The 12,364-nt window shown below is 38.6% G+C and overlaps 1 protein-coding gene across 1 annotated transcript in view; it reads left to right on the plus strand.

The window, feature by feature from the left end:
* cntfr (ciliary neurotrophic factor receptor) overlaps window positions 1-12,364 on the plus strand; it is a 138,939-nt gene that overhangs the window by 37,314 nt on the left and 89,261 nt on the right. Inside the window, exon 2 of the mRNA XM_056737229.1 lies at window positions 11,999-12,080. Coding sequence (XP_056593207.1) covers window positions 11,999-12,080 — 82 coding nt within the window. The remainder of the gene's footprint in view (window positions 1-11,998; window positions 12,081-12,364) is intronic.

Below are 12,364 nucleotides of genomic sequence, written 5' to 3' on the forward strand. Positions count from 1 at the left end.
CTGTGCATTTGATTATGATTTATAAATTCAATGTTGAGACATGCATGTCTTGATTTATAATGGAAAACATTCAAAGACATTGACTTTCGTATGCACATTCCTATTGTCCATGATTCATAATAAAATAATTTTCCTTATTGGCTGCATCAAAAATAAAAATGTGGTGAAGTCAATTCCCATTAGACAGACTCAAGTCTCGCCCTATCCTGTTTCATTTCTTTTGTTGCATATCTATTACATAAGTGTAATATTTACATGAACAAAAAAAGAAAAATTAACTACATTCGTATAAATTAACCAATGACCAAAGCATAAAAACATTATTTTGTTGACTGACAGGTATTTTCAGTTCACAGGGTTCCAATTTAGTCTACTGTATATAGTAAAGGCTATTATTGCGTCCAGTTCAATATAATCTTCGTTTAACAAAAGAAACTTTGCAAGTGAGATCTTTCCCCGAAACGTGTCAGAATGATGAATGGTGTTTGGCATGATCTGAAAAACATCAAGGGCTTTGTTTGTCCGAAAGGCAGGGATGCAGAAGGCAGCGGCTTGCTGTCTAATTCTTGAAAAGCTGCCATGAAATCTGGATCTCGACTTGCTTCGCCTGCCTTTATTGCAGATGAGGTTCCACCTTAATAAACCACTCACTGGTTGCATGAGCAACGGTGTCCCCTGTCATTTGTTGAATATGATTTTTTAAGTATCAATTGAGAACAAAGATCCTTCTTTTTCACAATTGTCTTTAATTTGGCTTCCTATCAGGAGAACTGGCACTGTGGTTGAACATAGCTGATTATGCTTTTTGATGAGTTGCACGGTGATCCTCTGTTGTAAATGTATGGAGTAAATGGTGTGGAGACACATTAATCTCCAATTGATAAAAACGTATTTTAAAATTCTCATTATTCTGGTCAACATTAGAACTAAAGTTCAATCAGCTGTATGTGAGAGATGACTTCACCTAACCTGATATTATTCTTAGGGTAGTAAGAATAAAGCAGTACGTGCCCAGAGTCCCCCAGGATCTATGTGAAACTGTAATTAAAGAAGAAATTTCCCACAAATCCCTCTTAAAGAAGCTTTCTTTCTTTTTGGATTTCAGTTCAGTTATGCTTAGGACATAATATACATAGGTGCCTCTTTTATTTTGATGATTTATTTTCAAATATTACCAGATTTTGAGGTTGTAAAATCAAATAATAAAATAAACAGGCCCCTTCCACAATTGCTACAACAAATCAATGTTTCTAGAGTAAATAAACTCTGTTCAAGCAGTTTTTTTGCAGTTTTAAAACAACCCTCCTCTGGTATCTGATGTCTGTTCGGTATGGCAGTTGTCCGCCAAAATCTGCTATACTTTCACATTCAGGTCTGGTTCAATTCTTTGTCATGCCAATTTTTAGCGATGCAATCAATTCACGTCCAGAAATGCGTCTCGAGTAAAATGGGCTTTGAATGCCGTTCCATGTTTCTTCTTTTTCCACAATGTCCCCAAGAGAATGTTAAGGAAACTAGTAAAAGAACACAAACGTAGCATATTTCTTTTGTTGGATCTGTGAACAATTATTTCTACACCATTTAGCTATCGATCAAAGCTGCTCCAAGACTCAAAACTCGCTCACATTCCTGCCCTGACTGAACTCAACGTAAGTTTTATCGGGCCAGAAGATGCTTAAGGCCAACGTTGAGAGACCTATGTCCACCTGTCTCTTTCTTTATATTCCCATAGCTCTCCTCTGTGGAACAGTCTGGAATGCACCTGACAGGAGTTTTGATCTGTTGTTTCAGTTCAGTGAACACAACCCAGACCTTCATTAAAACAAGGAAAAAAGGCTTGCAGGCCTGCTCTCTTGCTTCAAGTCTCAGTTATGGCATACTTATTGATCAGTTTCATTTTTAATGCAGCTTGGGGTATGGAGGTGCCTATGAAAACCAGTGAAAACATTTGAACTCACAGTTATCAGATGTCCATCAACCTCCAGTGGATGTCTTGTTTATCTACAGTAATGTTCATAAAAACTACAGCTTTTTGTTATACTGATTTTAATTATACAGTTCACTTACACTTCAGACTTGAAAAAAAACATGATTTACTATGTGGACATTATAAAGACAACAATTTATAAACAAGCCCAATGGCTCTGTACTTCCAGAAATTGCAATAGTCTTTGTAAAGAAATGTTTACAGTTATGTCATAGAGCCAAGAGTCAGCGGCTATAAGCCAGGATGTGAAGCAAAGCACATCTCTCCATCCCCTCTTCCTCTGGCTGTAGCTGTAAACCATGTTCAGAGAGAGATCGATACTCTCTCAGAGCAGCTAATGCACTGTGAGCTGATTCTGCTCAACATGACAGTGGCTTTGCCTGTGTGGGGTGTTTATTACTGAGTGAACAGAGGAAGAAAGATATTCTTGGCCTCCTGTCAGTAATAACTGAAATGTAAGACAATGAGAACAAACAAATAAAATAGAGCTGTTCTGCTGTTAAAAAAATATTTACATACCTCATAAAAATTATGAACGTCTATTGTCCTGTCATTTCATGATGCTTGACATTTTTTTCTTTTTTTTAAACTGTTCATAAAAAGCATTAAGGCTCATTCACACCAACAGCAATCACTATAAAGGTCATTATAATGATAATTGAATAGAATTATATAGTATCCACAACAAGAAACAACAACATTCTTTTTACTAATGTTGCAGTTATACATTTAAAATTTGTGCCCTTCAAATTTGAATAGATTTTACTGACAGTATTTATTGACAAAAAAAAGGTTAATCCCAACGATAGATACTTTCCACTGTCGTTGTTGTGTTGTATTCTATTAAATTTAGAAACATCTGTAAAGGGGCGGTCTGATGGAATTTCACTTCTTTAAATTTAGTTAGTGAGTAGGATCGCTGTTTGAGAATAAACAACATCTGCCAAGTCTCAACACTCAAAGTTCACAGAATTGGAAGATATTTTCTTGAACAGAAATCACATTTTAAAGACTAAAATGAGCGGCTTGTTGGGACTACAACAAACTTTTTTTTTAAGGAATAAGGGTAGGGTAATGGGCGGGACATCTAAAGACACAGTCTAAGCGGGAGACCAATCGCTAAAGACCAGCGTTTCGGAAGGAGGGAGAAACTCAACAACCCGTTTTCTGAGAATGAAGATGACGGTGAAATATATAAAAATGTTTTGAAAATCAAAACATGAAAACATATTGATAAAGCATTATAAACATAATAAAGACATAAAAATAGGCCAAATTGAACCCCTTTAAAACTTCATAGTTATCATTGTCGTGAACAGGCATTGAATTGGTCTGTGAATGAAACTTTTTGAATCTTGCTCATCCCCCTTTTTTTTGGCGAACCAACTGGGCACCCAAATCTTTGCCTGTTGCATTTCTCTTAAAAAAGACTAATCCCCCATGCACCTCAAACCATCAAAATGCTAATTTCCATTCTATTTGAAATGCTGGGGTGATCTTTCTCTTTCTAATTTTCCTATGGTGAAAAGACCTTTCAGAGTAACATGAGGGACCTAGAGAGCGATCAATAACTCACTGGGGCTCATTATTTATTAGCCTACAGACTGAAGGCAGTCGAGGTAGGTGCTGTAAGGATTAGCTAGCGTGGCTATCCTTGCCAAACGCAGTCGATAGACGCGCAAAAGTGGCCCCAGAAATAAACTCCATTATCTTTCCCTATTAGCATGCTATTAGCAGTTATAGATTGTTCTGTGTTGCACCCCTCTGGGTTGAAGGCAAACATGCTAGATGCCTTGTCTGAGCTAAGTCATAATATGTGTGGCGTAACGCGATCACAAAAATGGCCTGCGATCCCCAATGTCAACAGAACTTGTCGTGAAAACATCAATATTAATGATCCTTTTATTTACCACCCTGTGTTGTCATATTACGGTACGCATATTGTAATTGCAAATCTGGATCCACAGAATGCCACGGAGTCTCCTCACGGCCGCAACTCTCGATTCCACAAAGGAGTCTTGAATAAACAGGTGACTGCGCCACCGGCCTGTCTTTGAAAGTAATGCCAATAAGAGTCAGATCAATAACCTAATTCTAAGTTTTTGAGACAGGCTTTCTCCAATATGTGTGAAATTGAACTCCGGTGGGGCTGCAGCTCTGCTGGAGTAGGCATATTAAGTCAAACACCTGTCACTTGGGAGGGCTTCGTGCTCAAAAGAAGAAGGTTATTATGCAACTTGACTGAGTCAAAGGGACATGAACAGGATCTGGAGCTCATTCTCGGAGGAAGAACTGTCAATGTCTATTGAATCAACTCGCAATATGTGCCAGATACTGAATTTAAAATTCTTCCACAGTGAAGTGCCCATTACTATCAGAATATGTCTGCACTGTGCTCTCCTGCTTTCCGGTTCCAAAAGTGCTCAATACATTTATAGCAAAAGTTCCAGACCCTATGTTAGCTACAGCAACCGCTCCATGATGGCTCACTGACTCCTTGATTCACTCAGCTGTATTGTCCAGCACAGCAAAGAGGTTGCTGATGAATATCTTTGTGATGTTGAGTCAGGAGTTACCCATCAAGGTGGAGAGACCTGTAGCAGTTGCACTCAGTGATGCAAGAGAGTTGTCTATCTCTGTCAGCACAAATCGATGCACTCTGTCGAAGCGAAAAGCACACTTGCGCCATTTTCCTGGTCGGTGGTATAATTGCGCTGAATTGGGAGATGTTGCCTGTGTTCTCAGAACTGTCTGAAATGAAATCTGAAATGAAACTGAAAAGGACACCTAAGGAAGAAGTTGTTCAATTTGTGCCCGTTCAAAACAACAGAAACAATTTGTGATCATTTTACTTGAGATAGCTTTGGCCCTTTCCCAAATGGCATCCTTTGCCCTTGTTGATTTCTCACTGAGTGATGTAATGTTACATGGACTATTGCGTGCAGACTTCACAAAAGGGCACATCACGGGTGCATCAAGGGTGTAAACAATGGCTCCCTTATGAATCATAAATTACCACCAAATGGAACACCCCACGGCCTAGTTGACTTCATGGGCACACACAAACCATAGCCGTAAAACAGCCACATTAAGTGCACCATTTTGACAGGGCACACGATTTTTTGATGACATTGCTATAATCCAAACACTTAATCTTCCTGTATGTCTGTATTTTGTGGGGTTGTTAATTTTACAAATGAATTTGGTATAGTTCATTATTATTAATTAATGATGTGACAAATTAACCTCATACATAACCTCCATAATAAGGAAATGTCTTACAATTCGATAATTTCAAGGTTAACGTGTAACCTAAAATCTGAGCATTTTGTACGTGCCAGTAATTCAATATTGTATCGTTAATTGAATTCAGTATTCAAACCCAGCCCCAGTATTTAATAAAAGCTGCAAGTTCACCTAAGCTTGCAAAGTTTAAAACATAAGACTGGTTGGGAAAGATGGTGAGAACAGCTTTCATTGCTTGTATGGCTAATGAGTACAGAGAGGAGAAGGAAGCTGGGAATAATCTGTCAGAGCAGGGATGAGTGCAGCACCTCACAAGGGTCTTGCCTTACAGGACAGAAAGGTCCCTGGGCAAAAATTAAATGGTCCCAACTGGCTGTAATACACCAACCTTTAGGGTATACACATCACATTTATGTTTATTTAATCCACTTTAACAGTTCATTTGTTTCCTGGGAATCAAACTCGTGGACTTGGGGTTGCTAGCCCCATGCTCCAGAGTATCAGGAACCACATGAGCGGGAGAGAATCTTATCAAATTCATTCATGAGCACTGTAGTATACACACTAGTGTCGGACTTTAAAGGTATCACAATAAACTCACTAAACTCACAGGTGCAAAGTAATTACTAATTTATCATTTAGCAGATGGCATTATCCAAAGTGACTTACACTACACTTATTACCGAGGTAGTCCCTCTGAAGGCAAAGACACAGTGGTGATAAGTCATGTTTGGACCTTTAACCTTTCATCACAGATCTTTAACCACTAGGCATATGCACACCCCAGCACACATTATACATTCTGACCTACGTGTTTGTGTATGTTCTGATCTTTCTCTGTAAAACGCACCCACATAAAAACGCAAACTGGGATTGAACGTACCCCCAAGGCTGTCACAGGCCTCTACTATCCACTGAAAGGCAGAGATGCACTCGGATTGATAACTAAACAAGCGGTGAGGTTTCAACGTTGACATCTACCAGGCCCTGCACAGCGTAGATCTATGAGGAACCGAGCCACTGAAGTTTTTTGGTTTGAAGGACATTCAAAGGCAAATAATTTCTTTGCAAGTGGAAAAAAAATGCCTTTGGCTTCAAGGTCGACCACCTGTCAGTCTCTCGGCACCGTCCTCGATATCCCTTTCTTTCCCATTTTGTCATTGAAACTCATGAGATCACAATGTTTTATTGCTCGCTTGATGTGTCACATAGAAGATCTTAGTAAACAATTGGCTGCGGTTTTGTTGAGGAACAGATGTTGCTTTTTTCACAAAAATGACAGTGGCAGACCCATTGTACCACCACAGGGCATTCCGCACGCCAATTGCCAGCTGGAAACGTTGAACCCTAACTATCCGAATGGCTGACTGTGTCAAACATCTGTTTCTTCTACAAGCACTGCTATTTTTAGTTATAGATGTTGACTAATTATCCTTTTACCATGACTGTGTACGTGGGTGATATGGTGAGCATTAAAAGCCACTAGATCCAATCAAACCGCTGAGGTGGCACAGATAGGTGGAGATTTCAAAGGTGGATCATTGGACAGCTGGTTGGGTGGTAACTAACTGTGCTTCATTGCTCCTGCTTTGAGGATCGAAAGTGCTGCCTTCTGATGAGAAAAAGAATGAAATGGAGAGTCCCAGACCATCAGCTCTGGCTCGTGACAGATGTCCTCCTTAGGCCTGTAAACTGATGTAAAAGGATAATTACATCACAAGTCACAGACCACTGAGTCATGAGGCAAGAGGCCGCTTACCGTTCCTGCTTTGCGAAGACTTTCTAAAGATAGAGACCTTTTTGGACCTATAAACATTCATCAAAACAATGCATGTGGATATTCATTGTTCTCAAAGATGACATACGGCTTTGACTTCACTTAACTTCCCTAACATGCCCGGGCTGCTATTAGCATGTTCTGCTACTTTTTACACAGAAATATGGAAAACTTATATAAATGGTTGGTAATGCTTGGGTTTCAAGTCACCAAAAACTTGTATTTAAAGTAGTCTCACTGTGCAACATTTTTTGTAACATACACCTGAAGCCTGGATGGGATCCAGCCCAACAGAAATTTTTTACTATCAGAAGCTTCATCAACAGAACGCCTGATCAGGCCCTAAAAAAGCTTTGAAGCTCTGTGCGACACCCCAACACTTGCTTATTCATTCGTTCCTAGTAAACTGATGTACACAACACTATCCTTATCCAGATTCACACAAAACAAACAGTAAACACATGCACACATGAGGCTCTTACAGACGGTAAAAGCATCTTGTGTGCATTCCGCTGTGGGGTGGTTGCTTATTTAGTCTCACCGTAATGGCCCAATCTGCTCTGTGCGGTTAGCACGCAGGGTGGTCAGGGTTACGACCAGGCCCGAAGCAGGAAGGGTCCATTCATGGGTGCTGCATTTTAAGGTTCTTGTGGAAACCAAGTAAATAGTGTTTTTAGATCCCATATAGAGCACAGTTTATAGCTAGTTGAGTTTCTCCTCAATAACTCATTTAGATTAGATACTATATATTTAGTGCCGAATGGGATTGTAGGTAAATACCCTCAGTTTGGTCTCTCTACTTGCACAAGGGCTCACACACATCGTTGTGCAGGTGAGTAATGACCAAAAAGAATCGTACCTACTAATATGTATTACTGATTCTGTTGGTGGCCTGCGTATTCCTGCGTAACGTTGTTATTAAGCAGTTCTTTAACGGCATGGACAGATGAATATTCATTGCAAAGGTCCAACCACTCTATTTTGTCATTTAAATTGTTAAGGGTGCCATATGCATGATAAAGTCTTTATGCCGTGTGCTTTAAAACACAGCTGTCTTTGGATAAAGCTATAATTAGATTAGAAACAAAGTAATCTTGATACATGAACAGTGTTGCATGTTGTGCATGTTCTGTAGGTCTTAAACATCGTTATATGACTTTTTATAGACCCAAGGTGACTTCAGAAACATGTTTAGTTAGATTTAATCCGGAGGGTTTGAAGATCAGCATCTGTGATGTACATCCCTTCAGATGGTTTGGAGAGAGTCTCATGTACTCTATGTATGCTGTACAGATGATGTCTTGCCTGTTGTCTTATACGTGCAACCAAACATGCTACACCTTATTTACTCTCAGCGAATGCTGGTGCAAGCCTGTGAAAAGAGATGGCACTAATGCACTGATCTGGTATTGATCTCGGATCTTCTTTTAGAATAACACCACAGCAGGCTGAAGATCACAGTCCGCAGGCTTTGACAGGATTGACATTGTATTTTGCATGCCATTAGGGGTGATGTGAACGGTTTAAATGTCAGGCATATTGGCTGCATGTGTGCATGGCAGAGTGCCATGTGCGCTGTAGCATGGGTGCTAATCTGAGAGATCTCTGATACGCACGACTGATGGAGGGAATTAGTGTCAGGAGGGGGCTTTGAAGAAAGACTTTAATTACAGAACATGACCTCAGCTTTTGTGAGTATTTTTGGAAAAAAACTTAAATCATAACAATTAATTGATATTAAATCGATTTACCTAAAATCTCACCCTATATTGCGATGGTAGTATAAAATCAAACAACATCTTGATGTGTTTACTCACCTTTAATGGATTTTATATGTGGCTACCTGAAGACAGTCATCGCATTTCAACTTCGAAAGCAAAAAAATGTTCAGGTAAATACCCACTGAATCCTCATTGCAAGTCTATGGAGACTCTGTTCAATCCTAGCTGCCTCTATTAGAAAGCATTGAAATGCAACTGAAGATTTTCAAAGTTCACCGCCACTGGCACTCCTATTTATATTCAACATGTCGACCAATCTCCATATCCTTTAGGCCACATTTATTCATAATAGAGAACACCTTTGCAAACTTGAAAGATTTTTCCAAAAGGAATAGAGGGAAAACAGATAATAAAGTATTTTTTTGTGTTTAGAGTCCATCTGTCAGTCAAAGGTGTGGCGGGATTTTCATGGCTAGTACTATTTTGTGATACTTCATACCTTCTTTGCAAGTATTGGGTTTGAGCTTTCCAATTTAAATGCAAATTTTACGGGACATAACAAGAAACCTGAGACAGGACGGGAGTATAAAATAATTCGGCACCAGTGAGGAATTATACATTTTAATTAACCAGTGAGAGAAATGCGTCCATCAGCAGCGACGTTCATAAATAATAAATGAATAAATGAGGACAACAGGAGATAAAGATGAGCAAAACGCTTCCCAATCGAGCCACATTATTATAAAATCTCTGGTGGCAGGAGTGTTCATTAAGAAAAGGATGCTGAGTTGTCAGACATCAAAGGTATTGTTCTCCAGTTTGATGCGCTAAATGCTACTTATGGCCCCCTGAAATGTGAGGAATTCTGAAGAACTGACAGAGAGATAGCATTTTAATTTCACTCCTGTCAGTCCATTTTAGTTCTCGAGTTCTGGAATAAATATGAAGTGTCAGTCAACAGAATAAAGTGTTTTTCTGCTTCGCTTGAGAATTTCAGCAGAATATAGTGGAAAGCTAAAATAGGAATTAATAAGTGAATAAAAATCAGAAAGTCCACTTCAAAACACTGAAAACTCTTTTGGATGTGCCTTTTCATTTTGTTTTCATTTAAGATGTTCTATGAGGAAATATGCTTGATTTTTTTACATTACAATATTATATATATTATATATATTTTTATATTTGCTGTACTGATATGAAAAATGCGTATTCAATTTTCAGATTTTTACACTTCTTCAAATGTTCTTGATAAAAGTAGCACCTTTTTTCATAAAGTGACTCAAAAGTGCCGTTCGATGACAAAATACAATATAGATTTTAGTCTATGGCATTAATCAAACAAAGAAAGTATCATTCTGTCTCATCTTGACTCTTGTGCGCGTATGAACCATGTGCTTAGTGAAGTGATACAGGATAAATATAACTTGTTGATAAAAGACTACCAAAGTATGCAGACCAATGAATCAGAACATAATAAGTAGCTGACAAAAAGCTAAACATCCACAATATTAAAAGCCCACATCAATAAACGTATTGCACAAACATTATATGTACATCACTCCCACTTATGTCTTCGACTTCAGCCAAGACATGTTCCTTCCTGCCAATAAAAACATTCAGCAAGTTTTTACATTCTCCAATATTAGCGAAGCGGTGTTGTGATAACAATGTTAAATACATAAATACAGTGGGCATGTATTTTCCTTCGCAAGTTAACTATCCTGGTAATGGAGGGTGTTATAATTTCCTGTTCATCTTAAATGAATAATTACTGCTGGGACTATTAAACACACACACACAAAAACGGCTTGTATTTCATCTGTGTCTTGATGTGCGCATTCATCCAGAAAAACTTTGTTTATTTTCGGATATGAATATTCCCCATCTTGCTGTGAAAAACACACCTCTTTGTTTTAGTTTTAACTGTGTGCTTTTTGTGCGTAGAGAGACAAATTGTTATCCTGACCCTAGAGTTATTATTTTTGGTAAGAATTTTAAATGTTTCACTGTGCTCCCACAGGAAAGAAAAATCACGTGTAAGAAATGTTTAAAACATAATAGGATTCTTCAGATTTAGAGGTATTATCTCAAACTGTGTTAAGATACTTAGGTCAGCTATCAAACTGTGAACTCATTTCTCATCTCCAAGACCATAATATCCATATTGTCTGTTTAAGGATAATCATCTAAAACAAGTCAAAACTTATACAGTAGATACTATTTTAGTCATTATCATTTAGCACATGCCCTTTTTCCGAAACCTGCCCTGTAAAGATATTACTGGCAAACAGAGAGCATGACAGCTTTGTGATTCCACACTTCATACACCGTAAAAAAATTGTCTTTTCTGTTATCTTTTTTTTACCAATTTTCCACATGAGGTTTTAATGTATTTTTTTTTTTTAATTAAAGAAACGTTGTTCCCAAAAAATGACAGAAAGAGATCGTAAATTAACAAGAAAACCCAGGAAAAACATTTGCAGGGGAAAAACAATATTAAACAGTTATAACAGTTTATTTACCAGATTCCAGAGAACTTCTGTTTTTTTACAAGATTTTATTTTTTACTGTTTATTTTTTAAATACGGTCAAAAACGGTAAAATTACAAAAAGACAGCAAATTTACTAGAAGTGGGGGAATTTATTAACTATCTTGTAATTTTACAGGGACAAAATCTATATTTTAAGTTATATATTTCTGTCACTTTTTTCTGATTTTTTAGTGTAGGAAAATTACCAAAGGAAGTTGGACGGTAGACTAGGTTTGAATGTATAAGCCATATATTCAAACATTGATTTCTTTGAGCATCTTTTTGACATGGCAATAGTGTTCGTTTTCGGAAATTCAGCCCTTTAAACGAAACTGAGAACTCCAAGTTTGTCTATGAGGACTGTATAGGAAGTGAGAGAGAAATCAAAAAGAAGAACAGCTGTAGAGAGCAGAAGAATGACTTTACAAAGGTGAATCCTGTATCCAAACAACCTGGCATTGTCTTTCTTCTCTCCCAGAGGAATATTAGTCTCTAAGGACACAGATTCACTGTTAAGAGGCTATAAAGTAGCAAGAGAGAGAGAGAAGTGGGGCGGGGAATCAAGGCAGAGACATCGGAAGGCTGAAAAAATTGATTGAAAGAGAAAGCAAGAGAGAGAGGGAGCGGGAGAGAGAGAGGGGGGAACTATCCTCATGTTGTCTTGGCATCAGTGCAGCCTTGTTTCTCTCAGGCAGGCCAGAAGCCTCACATTCTATCTCTATGTGTGTCTCCACAGATGGCCAACATTGTGACGTCCTTCTGCTGTGTGGTGCTCGCAGCCGTGGTGGTGGTCTATGCCCAAAGACGCAGCCAGCAAGGTAAGATAAGTCCTCTGTCTGCTGCAGGTATCTGTCATCATATACGATGACATGACAGTTTCCTAATGGGATCAGCTGGGTGGTTTCTATTTCCACTCGTGTTTCATATCTTGCTTTTTTACATGTCGCTTTCTTTCTGTACTGTCTGTATGGGTGAAACAGAGTAGTCACAGTGTGAGTGGAGGGTCAGTGTCACCTGACTGTAGGGAGGGGTGTGCGTGTGTGTGTGTGTGTGTGTGTGAACGCTGTTTAATGCATGGCCTAGCCGCCTTGAGACACATACA

The sequence above is a fragment of the Triplophysa dalaica genome, chromosome 22 (genome assembly GCF_015846415.1).
Source record: "Triplophysa dalaica isolate WHDGS20190420 chromosome 22, ASM1584641v1, whole genome shotgun sequence".
In the NCBI taxonomy this organism is placed as follows: domain Eukaryota; kingdom Metazoa; phylum Chordata; class Actinopteri; order Cypriniformes; family Nemacheilidae; genus Triplophysa; species Triplophysa dalaica.